This window comes from Somniosus microcephalus, chromosome 12 (genome assembly GCF_052327205.1).
Source record: "Somniosus microcephalus isolate GS21.2 chromosome 12, FLI_Smic_1.0, whole genome shotgun sequence".
Lineage (NCBI taxonomy): Eukaryota > Metazoa > Chordata > Chondrichthyes > Squaliformes > Somniosidae > Somniosus > Somniosus microcephalus.
The window spans coordinates 120,888,779-120,911,076 of record NC_140998.1 but is presented as its reverse complement, the minus strand read 5'-3'; the positions used below and the strand labels follow the sequence as shown (position 1 = coordinate 120,911,076).

At 44.8% G+C, this 22,298-nt stretch overlaps 1 protein-coding gene across 1 annotated transcript in view; it reads right to left on the bottom strand.

The window, feature by feature from the left end:
- Positions 1-299: 299 nt before the first annotated feature.
- Positions 300-22,298, bottom strand: part of LOC147109491 (gremlin-1-like) — a 31,268-nt gene continuing 9,269 nt past the window's right edge. The window contains exon 3 of the mRNA XM_086003483.1: positions 300-3,176. Within this exon, the coding sequence (XP_085859609.1) occupies positions 2,660-3,176 (517 nt within the window). The 3' untranslated portion in view covers positions 300-2,659. The remainder of the gene's footprint in view (positions 3,177-22,298) is intronic.

Below are 22,298 nucleotides of genomic sequence, written 5' to 3'. Positions count from 1 at the left end.
ATAATGTTGAACACTATTTTGTAATGCTGACTGCAAGAACTGCTCTTCTTTTTCTTGAACGCATTGGCAGTTGAAGATGTAGAAATCTTTGATTTAATTACCAAAAGTACGTGTACTAGCTGTACTTGATTCAAACACAGTTATACGATGTGTTTTGAAGTACGCACAGTGAATGATGAGTTTGAGCCCCTTAGTCATAAATTAAGTACATTTTATGATGGAAAGAAACCACAGGAGTGAGCAAAGTATTAAAATCACAGCAAGGAGCAAATTCCTAGTGAGAATAAAATGGAGCACAGTACTTAGGAAGGTAGTTTTTATTTGTGTACTAAGAGTTAACATGGCATATAAAACGCTTGGAATGAAATCTGATTCTGTTCAATTACAAAATCTTTATGACTTCTTGGTTTTTGCTTACCATAACTGGATGAGGCTGTGAAGATAAGCTAGTTCAACATAAATCTGCAGTACATGCAGTAAAATGAGTACAGTAATTACAATGCACAAGTAAGCATAAATACATACAGTGCTCATTGTTTAATATTATTGACTCAAACTAATTAATTGCTACTAATGATGCCTGGCTATACCAAGCAGAACTGTCGTGCTTATATACTATATAGGTGAGCACTATGATCAGTCAGCTGTAATTGCATTCTCATTCAGTGTGTGACTCCACTGTTGTGTAAGATTTGCAGAATCATGCAGTCAAATAAGAATGCAGTGGTTCTTCCCACCTCCTTTAATGGTTTATCCTTCGCAATCCCCAAGAGAGCTGGGGAGAAATGAGCTGGCTCCCAATTGTTTTTTTTAGCATTTTAGCAAAACTGACTGCACAAAGTCAAAGAGATGTTTGCAATGACATCAAATCCAGACTCATTTTGTTAAATCTCACTTTAACTAGTATTATTTGAATCTACAGTGCTCAACATTCTATCATATAATGTAGAGATCAAAGATTTGAGAGCATTATTCCAAGGTGAATAACTATTAACCTAAATAAAGACCATTGTTCTGGTATGAATAGCTTTTACTTTGCAATGAAGTATGGACAACCTTATACTTTTATTCTAAAATGAAGACCATTCTACCAATAATCTCAGTTGTTCATCGCCGACTCTTATTTTTAATTTATTTTTGACATTCACCAAGTTATTTTATCTTTCTCAATTATTTCCTTAGACTCTCCAGGCTATGCACCAAGTACAGCTGAGAGGACAAGTGGGCTGCTTCAAGGCCTGCTGTTTTCAGCATGTTAAAGGCCTAAGGATGACTCTCATTCCCACTGTGGGGAAGCTCCTGCTTTCTACTCCAGACCTCCTTGCTGTAACGTAGTTGAGATGAGGATTTCAGTAACATGGAGCTTTACAGACAGTAACCCACATCCCGCCACTGTGCTGCCTGTTCATCCCAGAATTTTAATACTTAACAGCAGTAACTGGAAAAAAATATATAATTTTTTACAGTGAAAAGCAGCAAGTATAATATATACTTCTACTAAGGGCATTAAATTAAAAGCTAAAATACTGTTGCTTTTTACAATTGTGGTAGTTATCGCTTATCGTTCTTTAGTTGTTCTGTGTAAGGACATATTTCAAGCACCTCAAAAAAAAACACACCCAAAGGGAGAATATAGACATTTAATAATAACTGATATTGAATGAGACATTGGGGTAGATTTATGTCTTCACCACCTACGTAATAATATACGACAGGAGCGGATCACGCATCCTTTATAGAACCTGCCTAATGTTCATTCCATTGATTTGAACAGTGAAAATCAGGGGGGTTGTATAAAGGACGTGTGATCAGCCCCACCATATATTACCACCCAGGCGGTGAAGGTGAAACTCTATCCCATAGGTTTGCTGTTCTGAGTGGATAATAGGCACAACACCTTTGCAATTTGCCCATTAAAACTGCCTGTTGATTAGTAATGTTTTCATAACAGATCGTGTTGGATATTTAGTGCAGGTAAGTGGTTTGCCAATTATTCTGTTTTGTTTTATTTTTGAGTCTGAGGCTTTTGTATGCATTTGGCGGTCGGTTACAGAGGCAGCTCATCTGCTGCTATCTCTAGCCAGTCGAAACAGTGGGAGCTCAAATGTTCATGAGAATGTGAACCTTGCCTGCGCTGGTTGGTTTTTCTGCCCTCTCACACTCCTAATGCAAATCATGGAAGCACATGTGAGGATATGCTGCAAATTCCAAAACAAACTACTGGATTTTTTTATCAGTTCAAATACCTTTTAAACTCAGGCTGCTCGAAATAGGTTGTGCGGCGTGCTTTTAATTAATCTTCAGTAAACTTTATTAATGCCAGAATGACCTCCCTTTTGGTCAACCTTGTAATATTATGGGCAAAATTATGCTGAATACAATCTCTCACAATGAAACAGAAATTAATTATTAAATACCCATAACATTCTGAACAAAAGCTTTGAAATAATTATTTAAATATTCATATCCTTCTCTCTGACTATTCACATTCCACACAGTGGAAATTATCTCCTTGGGGGTTTGGATTTCAATCCAAGTCCTTGAACAAATAAAGGTAATTGAGGATACAAACATGTGTAACTGTGCATGTCCCAGTACTTTTGCCTGTGGTATATTAGGTGATAAGTTGCTGAGTTATGTTAGTGGTATTCTTGTTGCTTTAGTTGAGGTCTATGGAAATGCAGCGACACTGTTTAACTCTCTGGATTCTTTTCTTCTTAATTGGTGGCTGCAGGTCAGGACAGTTGAGGGTGACTGTCATGGTGGTGAATCTTTTAGGCTTGCAGAAAGAGCAGGACTGGAAGGAGCCCTCCTCCTTGCGGACATGCCTTGGTATGTAAAAAGAATTGCACTGGCCGTAGCAGAACCGATTGATGATGGTACGGCTGTTGCAGCCTTCCTCATGGATGGTTTGCTTGAGGGGCTGTGTTTTGCACCAGTCCCGTTTCAGGTACTTCCTTTCAGTGACGTGCAGCGCCTCATGACTTGACTCCAAGACCTCATCCACATTACTCCGGTTCCCAGCCTGCTCGGAGTTGTTTGGCTGCCCTTTTTCCGGGGAGGGGATTGCCCCTTGGGAGCTACGGTTCCTCTTCTTCCCAGCTCCCTCAGTGGTACCCAGCAGGAAACCCCACAGGAACAGAAAAATACACAGTGCACACAGAGTTCGGGTCATCCTGTGAAAGAGACCAGAATGTATTTAATGACATGCCCACTGTAACTATTTATGAATTTTGTCACACTACATATATTTATGTATTTGTTGACTGCACATTGTTCTTGAGGGAAGACATAACTCCTGGCAGGTTGTTGGATCAATTTCCTGCTTCATAACCTAGTCAAAACACTCCTGATTATCTATAATAGTGGCCTACTTCCACTCATTTTGCTCCTCTGATAATGGTCAAATGGAGAACGAAGTAATTTGCCATTGAGATCACTGTCATTAAAAACATGGCCTATTATTATGAAACCCCAATACAGTTTTGCTGGACTGCACCTTTTGAAATATTACTGTATTTAGATGCACTTGGATACATAGTGTCCATTTACATAAACAAAATATTATCTCAAATAATGCATGATTACATTTGCAAACAAAAATAATAAGACTTAACCATGTCAAATTAAAAAAAATATATATATATATGGTTAATGACTATTCTCATAAAGCATGCCGTTTTATTTTGTAATAAAACTGTCTCTTCCTACAATATGAAAAGATCCCACATTATAGGGTGGCGATTGCTTTAGGCAATTGAGACTGAAATGTGTACCACGCACGGAGCGACCACCCCAACCAGTCCCTAGGCTGGCCCGAAATTGGGCCTGAGGCCTCATTAACAGTGGTTAGGCATGCTGCCGGTTGCCTGTTGCACCTCCACAGACAGCTCGCCCATTTGAAAAATTTCAGGCCTTTGCCTTGCCGGCAGTGGCCCAAAGGTAAGTCTCAAGACAGGAGGAGCGGCAATAGGGGGGCGGGGAGAGGGGTGGGGGGACTGATTGCTGTACTGAGGAGTCGGAGGAGAACTTCTGCTCCTGGCTCCACAGGAACATATTTTTCTTTTTTTTTTAAAACAAACTTAGGCCACAGCAACCACTGGAGATTCCCGAGCGGAACAACCCCAGCTCACTCTGAGATGTCCAAGTTCCTGCTTTAGGTGGCCGCCAGGGACACCTGAAAAATGGCCCAGTCCAATATCAGGTCAGACCTTGGAGTATGGGACGTTGGTCCCCGAAATTGGCTCTCGTTTTCTGTCTGTAAAAATGGAAACAATGAGGTCCAATTCCTAGCCCTATTTGTCTTCATAGCTGGTCCCAAACTCAGTGGTCAAGATGGTGGTGACTGGCAACCATTATAAGATGTGAACTACAATGGCTCGTCAAACAAGAAAGCTACATAACAATAAAGGTTTTTTAATAATTGTATACATAATAAAAAATAAAGGGAAAATGAGTGGGGAATGGGCTGTAACACACGCAAAGCCATATTCATTCTCTAAATTTCAGCACCTCAATTTTGGTATTTCTACATAAGTGCAGTGAATTGAAATAACGTATGTCACCTTTATTTTAAGTTGCATTTAATTGCATCTGGCTGATTCTTTTAGCAAAAATCCTATATTTAGAGTGCTTAAATAATCCATGAATTTATTAAAATATTAAAATGAAGCTGCCTATAGATCAGAAAAATATTAGTTAACTAATTTTGTCAATTGAGTATCACAAAGGAATATATTGATAACTTTTTTTCTCATTTCCTACTGATTTGTTTTTCAATTTGTTTATTCAGTTATGTATCTGTAAAATATATCTCCGCTGGTCTTTGTCTCTTTCACTTGATGTTTTTCTTGTATTTCTTTTTGATACACTCTCCCTCATTTGCCATGTTTTTGCTGTTTGCTTTATTTTTCTGCTTTTATTCTAATCTTTTATTTTTTTCATTTTCCTTATTCATACAAGGATTTTTTTCTGCTTTTACATTCTTTTGATCTCTTTATCCACTGCTTCAACTACTTTTCCATGTTTGTCTTTTTTATTCAAAATGCAAAAGTACACTGCAATCTGATAAAATAGTCTATAAGTGCCCCTTTGACTTAGTTTTAATACCTGAAATAAAGTTTGTTGAAATCAGTCAGTCCAAAAAATTGATAAGATGCTTGAAAAATATTGGTCTCAGGGTCAGAAGGTAATATTCATGTTTAGCCATTTAAAATATTGCTGTCTATAGATCTGATTTTTCTGAATTTTTGTCTATTTGTGGCAAACTATTTACTGATCTATCTGATAGCTGTCAATAATTCTCCAGCATGTCTGTGTGGAGGTGACTGTCTGTGTGGAGTTTGCACATTCTCCCCATGTTTGCGTGGGTTTTCTCCGGGTGCTCCGGTTTCCTCCCACAGTCCAAAGATGTGCGGGTTAGGTTGATTGGCCATGATAAAAATTGGCCCTTAGTGTTAGGGGGGATTAAATACGTGGGGTTACGGGGATAGGGCTTGGGTGGGATGGCTGTCGGTGTAGGGACCGGGTGCTAGGGTTTGGATGATCAGCCATGATCTCGTTGAATGGCGGAGCAGGCTCGAAGGGCTGAATGGCCTACTCCTGCTCCTATCTTCTATGTTTCTATAATGAACACACTCATGATCTTTTGTGATATGGTCTTCATTATGTAAATTGTATAAGTACTCTATTCTCAGTCCAATAATAATATATTTTTCTATTACTTGCTTTCTCACTGTTACCATCCAAGAATGATTTCCAAGGACTGAACTATAAAATATTATTTAATAGTCTAGTGCACCCTTGAATTGAAAAACCACATGAAGTACACAATACAAAATAAAACTATACTCAAACAAAATCTACTCTAAGTTTACACCACAAGTTTAGTATCTGTGTTAAGCAATTTTGGTTTCACACTACCACTAAACTGGCAGTGTAAGTCCAGAGTCAGGGCCTGACCTGGCTCTAGAGTCAGGGCCTGACCTGGCTCTAGAGTGAAGTGGAATGAGATTCTCCAGAGGGGTAGTCTCGTACTGCTTCGGTTTGATGCCATGTGGACTATAAATTCGGTGCAGTATCAAACCTGGTTTACAAAGTGCTGATGAGGGTGTCTGCAATCTAAATGTTTAGAAAGTGGTGATTCTCTCCTCCCTGCTTTCTAAATGTTTACATTTTTAACTGTTGGGGAGAGAGCTATGTCTACCCCTATATCCAGGCATAGTGCCACAGCGCTCTCCTGGGCAAGACTGTTACAGTTCCAGCCAGGCAGGAGCCTGTCCATCTAAACACAGTTCTGCCTGGCTGGAACACAAACTGTAGCTACCAGTCAAAGTAAATTGAGCTTTGAACAATTGAAAGAAAACTGCTGCTTTCTGCAGGGGGGTGTTAATGTAAATGTTCTGATCCTCCCAAATTAAAATCATCTCTAACTAAACTGCAAAATATTTAGGGGGGTAATTTTCTCATACATTGTGTGAAGAAGAATTGTAAAAACATCCTTCAAAAACATGGTTACAATTTTGCTGAACATGGGGAAATCTTAGTGTAGTACTAGGACCAGGGATATGTCATCTATGTAGTGCAATTGGTTAGAGTTAAAAGTATGGGTTGGAAAGCTGGATTGGTACCTTGTGTATCTGTTTAATTACCTTCAGGAGTCGAGGAGAAATTTTACTGAGCTTTATCTTCTACGTGTGATTGGTTACCTATCTTGTGACATTGGCCGGAATTTTCTGGGGTGATAGCGGGCGGGAATGGAGGCGGGTCAGGTGGGAAATTTGAAAAAAGTCAATGCGGATCGGGAACCCGCCGTCATCCCGCTCCCACGCGCCTTTCCCATGGGCACGTTTGCCGGTGCGGCAGTTGTAAAGTCTGTAGGTTGTGCAGTAAATAACTTCAGAGACTTTAGAAGTACAAACAAAACAGGTCTTTACTATTCAGAGGTCTGGGTGATTTCTGATCTAGTTAACGTATCACAACCCTTATATACTGGTGTGGTCACTATCGGTATTACAGTATACATGAGCCAATAAATAGTGCCCCCCTAAAGTAGTGCTCTTAAAGGCGAACGGTCACATTCTATAGTTCCCTTAAAGGTAAACGGTTACATACACAACACTCCTCCCCTCCTAGCTTATTACTTACAGAATCCCGTTAAACATACAATCTTCAATTTTATATAAACAGTTTGCAGATATACTCTCGATGGAGTCAACGTCATATAACAATTTACAGATATACTCTCGATGGAGTCAACGTCATATAACTTCATGTTTAACATAACATAATAACATATATAACTTCATGTCAAAACAGATCACAGATTCAGTCTCTGTGGAAAACAGTTCATAGATTCAGTCTCTGTGGTGTAGTCGGTTCACATTGCTGGAGTGACTCATTCAATAGTCCTTCCATGGGTTTAACAGTTTGAACTTCCGAACTGAATTGGCTCCGTTCGGAGGGACCACGTGTGTGATCTGGTAGAGGTAATAATGGTTCAGATGGGTCATCTTCTGTTTCGACTTTTCCTTTTCTGCTTCTTGGAGACTCTCTGGGCTCCACTGTCAGCTGCCAGCTGCATGCGCAGTTCCTCCTTCTCTTCCTCCTTTTTCCGTAGTAGAGCCACCTTCTCCCGATGTTCCGTAGACTTTCGGTGCTCCTCCATGATTTCTGTATGGTGGGAGTCGAAGTTACAAGTTGGGCAGGACAGGACATAGTAATATTCAGAGTCGTCCTGAGCTAGGCCAGCGAGAGGGTCTTCTATGTCCTCCCTACCCAGCTGGACATCAGCCAGCTTTTGTTCCAAATCCAGACATCTTTCCTGAAGAGACTTCTTCACGTGTTCCGCTTCCTCTAACTTTTTATGGGCTTTCAGCAAGTTGTTTACTAATGACCTCATTTGTGATTTTAATACTTCAACTTCCTTTGGAGATTGATTGATCGGACTATTCAATCCCTCTACCGGAGCAGTTGTTTCAGCGTTCTGTTGTTCAACCTTGACATGAGTCAGCGTACTTTTGGTATCTAAGGGTTGCTCTGCTGCCATCTTCTCAGTCTGTGTTGCAACCTCGGCTATTTCAATAACTTTTGAGAGCTCCAAACCCTTCTCCTCTGACGATTTAAGCTCATGTTCATGGCCCATTCTTACGGTCTCTGTGTTTCTTACAGTTCCCTTTTCTTCCACTGAAAAGATTTCCAGTTGCATCTGTTCTTCAAGTCGTTGGACCTCGGCCATTGCCGCTTCATATTTATTTTGTGTTTCCTTTAATAATTTAACGAGTTCTTGGACATCCTGTATTCCCTGTTCTGGTATGTCTTCCACCACTAATTTTTTTCCTATGGATTGAATCCCTAACGATGAGTCAGCCTTGGCCTGAAGCTCATCAAACATTTCCTGCAGACTTTGTAATTCTTGCTTATGGTCAACCTTTAGTCGTTCATGTTCAACCTTTAGTTGCTCATATGCTTTCACTAACACGAGCTTTTCGGAAGTTGCCAAGTTAACCCCTTCCAGGATTGTCGTCCGAGCCTGTTCATACTGTTCTTTCAACTCGTTACACTCTGCTTGCAACAAGTCGTAGAGGTGAACTGGAATACCATCCTGACTTCCTGAAGATTCCTCTTCCTTTGGATCGTTCTGTGTATATTCTAGTTCCTGAACAGCCTCAGGGAGATGTGATTGGTACTTGGCCACGATGGCTCTATGGTCGCTCTCTGCTTGAGCGAGCTGTCTCTGTTGTCTTTCCAGGGACTCCCATTCGGTGTCCCAGAACTTTTTCACCTTTTCCATCTCTTGTAGGAGACGGGCACTCAACTGTTCTAATTGTCGTTGTACTTTGACATAACGTTGAGTTCTAGCCCGGTGTTCCTCCGTAATGCATATGTCTGTAGCTTGAACAGACTCAGAATTCTCTGTCTTTATGCACGCCATCGATTTCCCAACCTTAGTCCGTGAGTTCATGTTAATCTTGTTTTTCATACATAAGCTGGACTTATCGTCTTCCGGCTCGGAGTCTGAGCTGCTTGTCTGCACCGAGTCCTCACTCATCATTGCTTGTCGGTAGTGCCATTCCATGTCTATTTTCTTGATCCACTCCCGTCCCAGAAGTGGTGGTCCTCCCTCAGGTAGTACGTACAGATACATTCGTGGGTGTTCTTTACCCCTATCTCTCACCTTGACTCGTATTTTTCCCAGGGGGTATACATGATGCCCCGTGTATGTCTGTAATACGAATTTGGTATTTCTTAAGGGTATGTGAGAGAATAGCCGGTGATAGTCCTTTTGGTTGATGACGGATACAGCTGATCCCGTGTCCAGCTCCATTCGTACTTGGACTCCCGCTATTTTTAGTGTGACCCAGATCAACTGTAGATCAGTTACTTTACCCACATGGTGGATTCTCAGACTATCCAGCTCCTGGCTGTTTGGGTCTGAGTCTGAATTTTGTTCGTCTGAACTCTTTTCAGCCACCTGATGCACCTTGTTGTACTTTCCTTGTGGTGGTGGCTTCCTTTGCTTGTTGGTCTTCTTTCCGGACCTGCATACCTTCGCGATGTGACCCAGTTTGCCACATTTCCTGCACTCTTGGTTCTTAAACCAGCACTGATTCTGGTCGTGCGTTGTCTTTCCACAACGGTAGCATTTGGGAGTGCTTGCTGTAATTTGGTCCACCCCGAGTGCCGCCGCCTTTAGCTGCATTTCCGCCGTCCCTTTCGCTGCGGCTTCGTGCGATGAAGCTATGAGGACAGCCCTGTCCAGTGTGAGGTCGTTTTCTTCCAGAAGTCGCTTCTGCGTTCCTTCTTTGGCCAAGCCGCATACGAACTTGTCCCGCAGCGCCTCTGTCAAATTCCCTCCAAACTGGCAGTATTTCGCTAGCTTACGCAGTTCGACTAAGTATTCCGCATTGCTTTCATCTTGCCTCTGGGTTCTGGCGTAAAATTTAAATCGTTCAGCCAGCATCAACGGTGTGGGGTTCAAGTGATCCTTCAACACTGTTACGATCTCTTCGAAGGTCTGGTCCACTGGTTTAACTGGTGCTATTAGATGTTTCAAAAGCCCGTATGTTTTTGCTCCCATCGAATTTAACAAAGTTATTGCCTTGTTGTCATCCTCAATTTCGTTGGCTACGCAATATATTTCTATGCGTTCCACATACGTGGCCCAGTCTTCTATTTCTGCATTAAAGTCATTAATATTTCCTCGCTTAGGCATCTTCTCTTTTTGAGAACAGTACAAGTATTACTTTACTTATTATTAATTTTCTTCTCTCTTCTTGAGAACACACCAGCCTTTCTGAAAAATCTTATTACTTTTCTGAAATTCTTAATAATTTCCAAGATGGCGGTTTCCCGCTTCTTCCTTCTTCAGCGGTTTTCCCCGAAAAATGGCGGCTTTCCCGCGCTTCTCGCTCTCCCCGCCCACTTCAATGGCGGTTTTCCCGCGTTTGGCGGTCTTCACCCGGTCCCCCGACGCCGTCTGTCAGCCCGAGTGCGGCCCTTATCTATAATGCGATCGCTGGATCGCGAAGCGGCTGCCGGCCCTTATCTGTAGATCCGATCGCTCTCGCGGCTCTCGGCCCTTATCTGGAGATGCGATCGCTGGCTTGCAACGCCTCCCGCTCGGCTCTGGCTCCCCCGCTCGCGCGGCTCTCGGCTCTGACACTCCCGCGCCTACTCGCAGGCTCAGCGCTTCGTGGCAGCGGTTGCTGCACGGCTTCTCACATTGCCCGCGGTCCGGCTGTCACCCGACGCCGTTGGACCCGAATGCTTTGCCCTTCTCCTCCAAATACTTCTACCCCGTTTTTTTAAAATTTATTTGTTTTAACTACTCACAGTCTCTTCGGCCGCCTTGTTTTAGGCTGATTGGCTCGCTCAAGATGTGGTAGCAGGGTAATCTGTGCCTGTTGCTGCCGCAGCTTTGCTGTTAATCTTCCAGCTTCCAGTAAGTACTATACTTTTAGTAGACGGAGCCTCGTGTTTTCTTTTTGAAGCTCTCTGCTACTGGTTAGTCTTGCCGCAGGGTACGATCGGACTCGTCGCCACTGTAAAGTCTGTAGGTTGTGCAGTAAATAACTTCAGAGACTTTAGAAGTACAAACAAAACAGGTCTTTACTATTCAGAGGTCTGGGCGATTTCTGATCTAGTTAACGTATCACAACCCTTATATACTGGTGTGGTCACTATCGGTATTACAGTATACATGAGCCAATAAATAGTGCCCCCCTAAAGTAGTGCTCTTAAAGGCGAACGGTCACATTCTATAGTTCCCTTAAAGGTAAACGGTTACATACACAACAGCAGTGACCCGAGTGGCAGAGGTGTGCAACCTAATTGAAATCATTATCGGGTAGTTTACAGACACTTAGGCTGCGATTTTGCCAGCGCTCAGAGGGTGGGTTTGGAGGCGGGTCAGTAGTAAAAACCTAAATGATTGATGGCAGGTTGCGAACCCATCGCCATCCCGCCTCCACGCAACTTTGCAAAGTATCGGGTCTGTGAGTCCCAATCAGACTCGACATCAAACGGCGGGAGAGGCACTTAAGGCAGTTAACAGCTTGTTAACTGCCTAGATAATCACATTTTTACAGGCTCTTCCCATTTTAGTACATTTTTCAGCGTGTTGCACGTTGTGCAACAAACACGCCAGCTGATTGTGTCGGGTTCAGCAACTCGCTGAATACTTGACAGCTGCTCCTGCAGCATACAAGCAGACTTGCAATATGGCTGACTTTCAGATGCCAGAACTTGTGTTTTGAGGTTTTGAAACACATTTTGCAGATCTATTGAGCTTGTAATTGTTTAAGCTGAGATCCATATGCACTGTACCCTCCTTGGAAAGCCCTCTCCCCACATTGACTGAGCACTTATAACATCTATTCCTCAACTGAGATATATACCAGCGGAATGGGAGCCATTCATACCTTCTCATCCTGGTCCTCAGAATCGGAGGAAGACCAGCCACAGCAGCAGCAGAACCAGGCACAACAGCAGCACCAACAACAGGAGTGCCAACCACCTCCTCATCCACCTGATGCTGCACAGGGCAGAGGGCGTCAGTGCAGGGCTGCACCGCGCTGCGGGAGATACCCCCAACACAGGGTTTACAGGCTGAGGATGATCTTCCTCAACATGAGTGAGCGGCAGTGCCAAAGGAGGCTGAGACTTTTGCGAGACTTAGTCACTGACATCTGCACCCACAGCTGGAGCCCAGATGAGCGGGTGGAAACTCCTTACCAGTGGCTGCCAAAGTCACCACCGCACTCAACTTATTTGCTTCAGGGTCCTTCCAGGGATCAGCAGCAGACATCAACGGCATCTCTCAGTCGGCCGCACACACTTGCATCATGCAGGTTACCGATGCCCTCTTTGCAAAGTCGCACAATTACATCCACTTCTCCACGGATGAAGCAAGTGTAACCGCACGTGCGGTTGGCTTTGCAAATATGGCAGGCTTCCCAAGGGTGCAGGGTGTCGTAGACTGCACACATGTGGCCACCCTATCACAACCCAGCTGTATTTGTCAACTGCAAGGGTTTCCACTCCCTTAACATCCAGCTCGTGTGTAACCACAGGAAGAACATTATGCATGTTTGCCCCAAATTCCCTGGCAGTTACCATGACTCGTTCATCCTGCGGCAGTCTACTGTGCCTCAGCTGTTCAATCCGCCAATCCAACTTTCCAGATGGCTACTCGGAGACATCAAACGAAGCTGAGGAGCGCTATAATGTGAGCCACATTTCCACCAGAAGCATCATCGAGCAAACCATCGGCTTGCTCAAAATGCGATTCAGATGCCTCGACAGATCTGGTGGAGCCCTACAGTACTCACGAGCCAGGAAAATGTTAACTCTGTTTCTCTCTCCACAGATGCTGCCTGGCCTGCTGAGTGTTTCCAACATTTTCTGTTGTTGTCTCCAGAATCATCGTGGCCTGCTGTGCACTGCACAACATCGCACAGCAGCGTGGCTTACCGCTGCCTGAGGAACAAGTGGCTCAGTGCACAGCCTCCTCCTCCTCAGAGGAGGAGGAGGATGCAGATGAGGAAGACCTTGTGGAGGCGCATGTGCCAGTTTCACGAGCACACAAGCACATTGATGGCCGTGAGGCAAGGTATACACTAATCCATGCCGGATTCGCGTAAGTTTATGTAGCCAACACATGTGGCTGGCACATGGAAATGAGTGTGTGGCTGAACTTCTTAACACACCACAGAGCATCTGTACAATAAAATGTGGCTTTCTATCACTCTCAGCACCATCATTACAGATGAAAGGCATCCTCATCCTTCACTGTGACACTTCCATTTCTGAGCACACATAGGCCAACTGAAGTTTTGCCATTGCATCTCTTGATTTTCATCATTACTTCAATTGTAATAATCACTTTGTTTTATATCAAAACACCCGAGTGACTACCCTTGTGACTATTTGTGTGTTAACTTTCTCTTACTCATGCTTCTACGTGGTGCTTCCCCTGTGGCATCAGCAGATGTTGAGGCAGCTTGCTCACTTCCATGCTGCGCCTGCTTCAACGCCTTTGATGGGCGTCTTCTGGGTTTGGGAGCCTGGTGGGGCTCGGCAACAGTCTGCTCCTCCTTTGGCTGTGCAAGGGCTGCGATAGCCATCTCAGTTGGGTGAGGAATCGCGGGCTCTGACCAAGGGCTCCGCAATGGCATGGGAGTGTGAGTGCTTGGAGAAGAGCCCACACTTCCTTGTTGTCAACCACTAACACCCCTCTCATGGGTCACCCATACTTCACTTCTAGCAAGTAGCTGGAGAGCACCTTGCTACACATCAGTGGGGCCATGAGGACCCATCTCTGTACTGACAGTCCTCATTATGGGGATGTCCATGTACCTATGGTTCCTCTTCTCAATAGATGCCCATCTATCACCATAGCAGACCATCTATTTAGAAGAGTCACCATGTTCTCCTGAGCCTGGCAACATATCTCCTCCATGGAGGTTGCCACCCTCTCCATGGCGGCACCTACATTCGCCATTGAGTGCACCACGTCATTGCTTATATTTAAGATGGACTCCTCCATTCTCTACACACTCGCAGTTACAGTGGTTGCAAACCCTGTCAGAGACTCCTGCACTTGTTCCTGAAGTTCCAGCACCGCTCCCTTTCTGGATGGCCCCAGAGGCACAGGGTCCACATGCAACTGAGCAGAGCTAGGAGCGTCCTGCGGCCTCCGACGAGGACTCTCCACTGCTGTCCCTGTCTCCACCATCTGCTGATGTTTCTTGTGAGCTGTGATACACCAGGTGACGACACTACTCTATCTCGCGAATGACCCACCGAGGTGTGCGTCTCTGCGCTGGTGCTGGGTGCGCTCAATTCTGCTGACGCAGCACCCTCAGAGGTTGCAGCTTCCTCTGAGGAGTCTTCCAGCTCTTCCTCTTCGACAGTGTGGAGGGGGGCACTCGATGGTCCTGTGGGGGAGTAAAGGCATGAGTTAGACATGTGATATTAACGTAGCAGACACATCCCCATTGTGCAAATGATCAGAACTCAATCTGTATGAACATCAGATGCCATATCAGTCACTCATGCAATCTAAATGAGAGGGTTGCAAATCTATTCTGTCACCAGCTTGCTCTACTGCGCCTGTCTCTCCGTCCCCCACTTCCAGATCCTCAGCACCTCCGACGATGTCGAGAGCAGCCTCCTCAGCGGTGGTCAATCGAAGGTGGCCCTCATCCTGTCCTGCCCCTCTCCCTCTTATTGTGGGCTCTCATTTCCTGCAAAGAGGGACACAAGTGGAGTTTGAGCGAGAATGTTGGAGTGAGTGTAGAGAATCGATAGCATAGATGCTTAGAGGGAGACAAAGATGGAGTGAGGTGCCAATACCAAGGGCCCTCCCTGTGTTGTTAGTTGTTGACATTGCATAACAGTGAGAGCGAATGTGAGGGGTGCATAGTAGAATAGTGAAGTGATTCTGTACATAGAAAGAGAGGGATGGTTAAGGGTGCAAGGGATGTAAGGGTAAGTTGGGATGTGCAGGATTAGGTTGACAATACAGAGTGCTGGTGATGAGATGGGAAGCAGAGTGTGATGTTATACTCACTTTTGCTGAGCGGAGTAGATCATTGAACCTTTTCCTGCATTGAACCCAGGTGCGTGAGCAGAAAGACCTGGCACTCACCTCCTCAGCAATTTGCAGCCAGGCTGCCTTGGTTTGCTGAGGAGGCTTCCTCCGTCCATTTGAGGGGAACAGTACCTCTTGGCGCCCTCTCACTCCCTCCACAAGAGCATGGAGGGAGTCATCATCAAATCGTGGAGAGGCCTTTGATCTTGACCCACTCATCTCTCTATCTGCCACATTGAAAAGCATCAGAAAATGAAGGAAAAACCACAAGGCTGCATGGACCCCTTAAATGCAGCTGAAAGGAAGACGTCAGCAGAAGCGAGCAGCAGACCCGAACCCATTGATTGGGCCGGGCAACGCGCGCGACAGGCTAAATAAGCCCAGTTAAGGCAAAATACTTAATGCAGAGTGGATTAAACCAGCAGCGGAACTGGAACCACCCGACTCCAACCCGTCTCCACTCGGAAAATCGTGGCCTTGGGAGCCTTTTTCCCCCTACATTTTAAATTTCCCTGCATGGCCTCAGGATTCACGCAGCTCAGGAACCATGTCTGTCAACCTGAGGCGGGAGTTGAGTGGTCTTTGATCCAGCTGATTAGTTGACAGCATCAAATGTAGTTTAAAACCTCGACCTGCCAGTTGATCACTTTCCTCAGGCAGAAGCTGTTGCTGACTACATTCCCAGCACAGATTGAGCTTTCTGCAGGCTGCGAGTCTTTCCAGCAAAGTCTCCATCCAGTCTCAGCTCATTGGAAGAACCTCTCTCACCATTGACAGATTGCTTCTGTCAACTCTACTTGACCTACCTTCTATTACATTAACATGGGTGCCACTTATACTGTCTCACCTTGGTCCTCGGAATTGTACCATGATGAGCCCCACCACCAGCAGCACCAACAACATTCTCCTCATCACCCTGATGCTCCACAGGACAGAGGGCATCAGCACAGGGCTGCACCACGCCGGAGGCAATACCCCCACAAGGTATAGAGGCAGAGGATGAGCTTCCTCAACATGACTGAGCAGCAGTGCCAAAGGAGGCTCAGGCTATCATGTCAGGTCATTGCAGACATTTGCACATTGCTGGAGGAGGACCTGCAGCCCAGAGAAGTGGGTGGACATGCCTTACCAGTGGCTGTCAAAGTTAGCTGCACCCTCAACTTCTTCGCCTCAGGCCCCTTCCAGAGATCTGCAGCAGACATTTGCGGCATCTCGCAGTCGGCCACCCACAGATGCATCACACAGGTCACCAATGCCTTCTTTGACATGTCAGCCAATGATATCAACTTTGCCACTGATGAAACCGGTGTTAATGAGTGGGCGCTCAGTTTTGCCATTCTGGCTGGCTTCCCATGGGTGCAGGGAGTAATCGATTGCACACGTAGCCATCAGGGCACCCCATCATCACCCAGGAGTCTTTGTCAACCGCAAAGGCTTCCACTCCCTCAATGTGCAGCTGGTCTGCAACCATAGGACGACCATCATGCATGTGTATGCCAAATTCCCTGGCATCCTGCACCAGTCCACCCTCCCTCAGCTCTTCGCTGCTCCAAACAGTCTTTCTGGCTGGCTGTTAGGAGACAAGGGCTATCCACTGAAGATGTGGCTCATGCCACCCTTGAGGAGGCCAAGTACTGAGGCCATATCTCCACCAGATGTGTCATACAGCAGACAATAGGCATGGTGAAAATGCTGATTCAGATGCCTTGACAGATCTGGAGGAGCCCTTCAGTACGCACCAGCCAGGGTCTCCAGAATCATCATGGTCTGCTGCACCCTGCACAACACAGTGAAGCAGTGAGGATTAGTGCTGCATGAGGAGCAAGGCACTCAGCGCACAGCCTCTTCAGAGGAGGAGCAGGGGGAGCATCAGCTGGAAGACGAGGAGGAGGAGGAGCTGGAGGAACCTGCGGTGCAGATGGTACCAGCACATGAGCACATTACTGCCCGGGAGGCCGGGGATGGCCTCACCATAGCAAGATTGACTTAACTTTACGTAGTCCACCCATATGGCTGCCACTTGCTTTGCCAGGTTGGCAACACCCCACAGCCACACCATTCCTTTCACAGTCACCACCGTTGGTGGCGGTAACGTTATGTCTGACCCTTCACTCCAACTCACAAAGCCACTTCCAATGGTGCACACAAATTTGTCCAAGACCGGAAAGTTTTGAAATAAAAGAAATTTATGGTTCACATTAAATAAACTGAAACTTCACATTAACATTAAATATAACACCCAAGTGACTAGCCTTGTAAATCTACTTGTATGGCATCTTTTTCTTACACGTGCTTCTACGAGGTGCAACCCCTGTGGCTTCAGCAGAGGTTGAGGCAGCCTCTTCACTTCCCTGCTGCGACTGCGTAGACACTTTTGGCGGTCATCCCCTGGGTTTTGGAGCCTGTGATGGCCCCGCCAAAGACAGCTCCTCCTGCAACTGTGCAGGGGCAGATTGGACATCGCTATCCGAGGAGGCATCAGGGGTTCGGACTGTGGGGGTGGCAATGGGGGAGAAGTGTAAGCGCTTTGAGAGGAGCCCACACTTCCATGTCCCCTCTCACCGTCATCCCTCTCATGGGCCACCCGCACTTCCCTGCTAGCAAGGAGCTGGAGAGCACCTTGCTGCACATCAGTGGGGCCATGAGGACCCAAGTGTATGTTTACATCCCTCCTAAAGAGGAGGTCTATGAGCCTCTGCCATGTATTCTCCATAGATAGCCATCTATTCATAGATGGCCATCTATTCTCCATAGATAGCCATCTATTCTCCATAGATTCCATGTGCTCCTCTGAGTGGCACATACAGTCACCATCACCTACAACACGGTGGTGCTCATGTTGGAGATGGACCCCTTCATTTTCTGAACACTGGCAGTCATTGCGCTAGCAAAACCTGTCAGAGCCCCCTGCACTTCTTCCTGCAGCTCCAGGGTTATCCTCTTTCTGGATGGCACCCGAGGCTCAGTGTCTGCACGCAGCTGAGCAGAGCTGGGTGTGTCCTGCGCCCTCCGGTGAGGAGTCTCCACTGCTGTCCCTGTCTCCACCATCGGCTCTTGCTCGGTTGTGATTTGTGACACACCAGGTGATAACACTACTCTACCTCGCATGGGATCCACTAAGGTGTGAGTATCTGCGCTGGTGCTGGGTGCGCTTATGGCTGGTGTCAGTGCACCCTCAGAGGCTGGAGGCTCCTCTGAAGAGTCATCTTGCTCTTGCGCCAGGACAGTGGGTGGGGGCTCTTGATGGACCTGTGGGAGAGTCAAGAGGGTACAGAAACCATTACACACAATGACCATTCAATGGCTGCTGACATCAGTCCCCATATGAGTGACTGATGTATGCCGTATGGCTGTATGAGATGTAATTCTGTCACCAGATTGCTGAGATGTCCCCCTCTCTCGTCTTCCACCTCCAGGTGCTCGGCAACTCCCGCCAACTCTAACGCAGCCTCCTCTGCTGTGTTCAAGGTGGCCATTGATGGAGGTTCACCACCAGTTCTCTCCCTCTCCCTCTTATTGTGGGCTCTCTTCTCCTGCAAGGAGGGAAAGAAGAGAAGGTTGAGTGAGAGTGATGGAATGAGTGTAAGGAATGGATGGGAGGGAGACTATGATGGAGTGGGGTGGCAATATTTTTAGTTGGCATGATTGCACTAGGATGAGGGTGAGTGTGAAGGGTGGATAGTCAGATCAGATGGGGATGTGATAATGTAGATAGAGAGGGATGGGTGGACGTGCAAGGTATGTTAGTGTGAGTAATGATGTACAGGAGTAGGGTTGGGAAGACTGAGTGATGGGGATGTGATGACAGGCACAGCAGGATGAAGGCGAGTGTGGCTATGTACAGTACTCACCTTTCCTGATCGAACGAGATTGTTGAAGGGTTTGCGGCACTGCACCAAGGTCCTCCTGATGACATCCCTGCTATTCACCTCCCCTGATATTTGGAGCCAGGCTCCTTTGGTCTGCATCCTCTGACTCCCTCCACAAGCATATGGAGTGAGTTATCAGAGAACCTGGGTGCAGCCCTCTGCCTCTGTGCAGCCATCTCTCCAACGGTTTGGAGCAATCAAATCCTCCAGTGTGCTGCCTGCACACTCCTAGATGAACCTTCAAATGAAATGTGGCCATGGCTCCTTTAAATATCCCAGCTGAAAACGTGTCATCGATGGCGTCACCAGACCCGCACCAGTTAATTGGGCCAGGTAACGTGCAGGGCAGGCTTAATAGGCCCCATTAACGTAAAGTCATTCTGTGGAGTGGGATGGAGCCAGCAGCGGGGTCACGACCAGCCATGGCGGCTGCCCACACCAAACTCACCCAGTTAGGGAAAATTCTGGCCATTGAGTGGGTTGGGTAGAGTCCATGGTAGGGCAAACTGCATAGCTTCTATCAAAGGAATGTGCCTGGTGGGCTGGAGAACCTGTTTCCAAGGCATGTTTGATCTCTATTATCACCAGAACACATCCTTTGACCTACTAGTGAAGCCCATTACTTTTAATACAGCCAGCATAATTGAAAGAAATTACTGCAAATACAAAAATTGAAAAACTTATCAAATTTACAATAAACATTCTTTTAATAGCAAACAAGTTAATTGGACCTAAAATTTATTTGCCTTTTATTATTTAAAGTTTGTCATACTTACCATTTACCAAGGCAGGCTGATTTAATGCTGACTGCTGGAACTTGTTTTGTTGGCTGTATCGTACGAAGAGATGAAGAAACAGGCCAAGATTTATTTCAAACAATCCAATTGTTAGGCAGGTTGATGTCTGAGCTGCCAGAGGCCCCTTACTTTGAATTGAATATTTTGTTGTATCTACAGCACTCCTGACAATAACTTCAAATGGTGAGTTTTCATAATTATCATGTCCATCGTAATGTCTCAGAGGAACTGAGATCTGAAAAGTCTGTCAACAGTATTACTGCACAGCAATGAAGATCAATCCCTAACTGGCATTTTATATGGGGAAGAGCTAAGTTAGCTAGAGAGATGGAATGACTGAAGATGCTGTGTGTACCCAGTAACACTGGGCTGATGCACAAGCTAAGGAGGAATCCATCTGCTGAATCAATGGTGGAGGCCGTAATCCCCAGCCTGGTTGAATGTTAAGTTCTCCTAAACCAGTCCTGTCCCTTCCACCAGGTGTAGGTAGAGAAGTGTGAATGACTAATTGATGACCTGCAGTATCTGGGAACATGAAATGTTATGATAAAACCAATTATTTAGGGTTAAACTGGGCTAAAACGATGAAGTCAATAGAATGTAAAATGTGCTTGAAATTTTATTTTAAAGACACAACTACAATTGGTCATATTGTTTTTGATAACTAATCTGTTTTTGATTTTCATGGCAACCTGGCATAAAAAGAATGAGAATCTTGTGTTTCCTTTTGGAAAAGAGGCACTTAAAACTGAAGCACCAACAAGTGGTCTATTTCTGTAATGTTGCTGGATAAAACTCTGGAGTACTAATATTATAATTCAGTTTAATTATATTTAAATTTGGATGTTTACTTTCTGAACTAACGGAAAGGTTACAACCCAAAATTCCACTGGGGACAAACATAAACTTGATGATTGAGTACATAATTACCCTTTGACAATTTGTCATAGTCCTAGAATGAACACAAGGCAATAACTTTAAAATTGACATCAGCTCCTGGACTGCCGATAAATATAGAAAAAAAACAGGAATAGCAGTAACAAATATTTGCATTACTGGCATTATGTTTGACACAATCAACATATTTAGGAACCCTTTACTATTTAAAGGTTATTCATTCTTTGTCCTATGTGAAAACTGTCAATTATGCCCTGGAAAAACAGCTCCCACATAACAGATGGCTGATTCTATACAAAACAGAACATGTCATAAAGATAAATATAGATAAGGTAGTCTGTTTGGAAAATCAACCTCATCTTTCCATAGAAGCCTATCGTCTCCACCCCCTGCTCAAGCATCTAATTGCATCTTGCACAGTTCCAGAGGTTTTGCCTCCACTTCCCTAACTGGATGGCCATTCCATGTATTGATCATTCTTTGAATGAAGAAGTGCTTCCTGACATCAGTCATGTTCAGTCTGATCCAAAACATCACATGATGCAAAAATGCGTTATTTGTTTCAAAAGTTCTTAAGAAACAAGTTCATAAATATTCTTATAGTAAAATTAACATTTTAAACATTATGCAACTTTCAGGATTAAAACTATTTTTCAAAAGCTTCAAAGCATTGTTCACTATGCCACTAGAGTGATAACTCATGCTCAGACGATCCCAGTTGGAATTGTGATTTACAGTTCTTTTTTCCCTGGGGGATGACTTTTACTAGTCTTTGCCGATTCATCTGTGGGAGGGAAGGAAAATTAGCTCCCTAATTCCCTTCTGTACCTTCCATGGAGTTAGGTACCCATGAAGATTCCATGTGCTGAAAGGTCCCACCTTTCCTGGCCAAAGATTCAAAGATACTAATTTTAGTTGGGAGGAGGGGAAGAAAACAGAAGCAGAGAGATTCCAGTTATTATGGCATTAAAAATTACAGAAACATCACCACTACAGTCATTTAAAGATTATTGATACCAAGATGTAGATTGGATTGTGTCATTCTATTTGCAGTAATTGGGTAATTTTCTTAAATATTTTAAGAAAAAGTTTGTATTGCTTCCTTTACAATGAAGTGAAACAGTACTTGTTTCGAACGCAAGCTATAGTTTCTCACTGTGGAGTAGCTCAAGATATATGGCTTGAATTCATGACATTATTTTATTCAGAGATCATATGAATCGGTGAATGGAATTTGTAAGAAAATGTTACCATTGAACACGATTGGAGAGACCTACGTGTGCAAAACATGTATTGCCTCGGGCAGTGCATGTATTTATTGCCCCCTTGTGCTCCGATTGATTTCAATGGGAGACACATTCCAGATGTGTTAGAAAGAAATTTATTACCCTCTTGAACTACTTATTGTTTTCAATTACACATCGTTTCAACTGGGCCTATACAATGACTCTGAGTGGAGAGTATTGCCAGTCCACATTACACCTTCCTATGCAAGCAACTGCAGGATAATATATTGAAATATATTTTCTGACTTCTGACATGTCGTACAGCCTTTTAGTTTGCTAAAGATTGTAAATCCTTAACCTATTTAAAACCCTTTTGATTATTAGCTTTTCATTCAGTGCTTAAAGATTGAAAGTG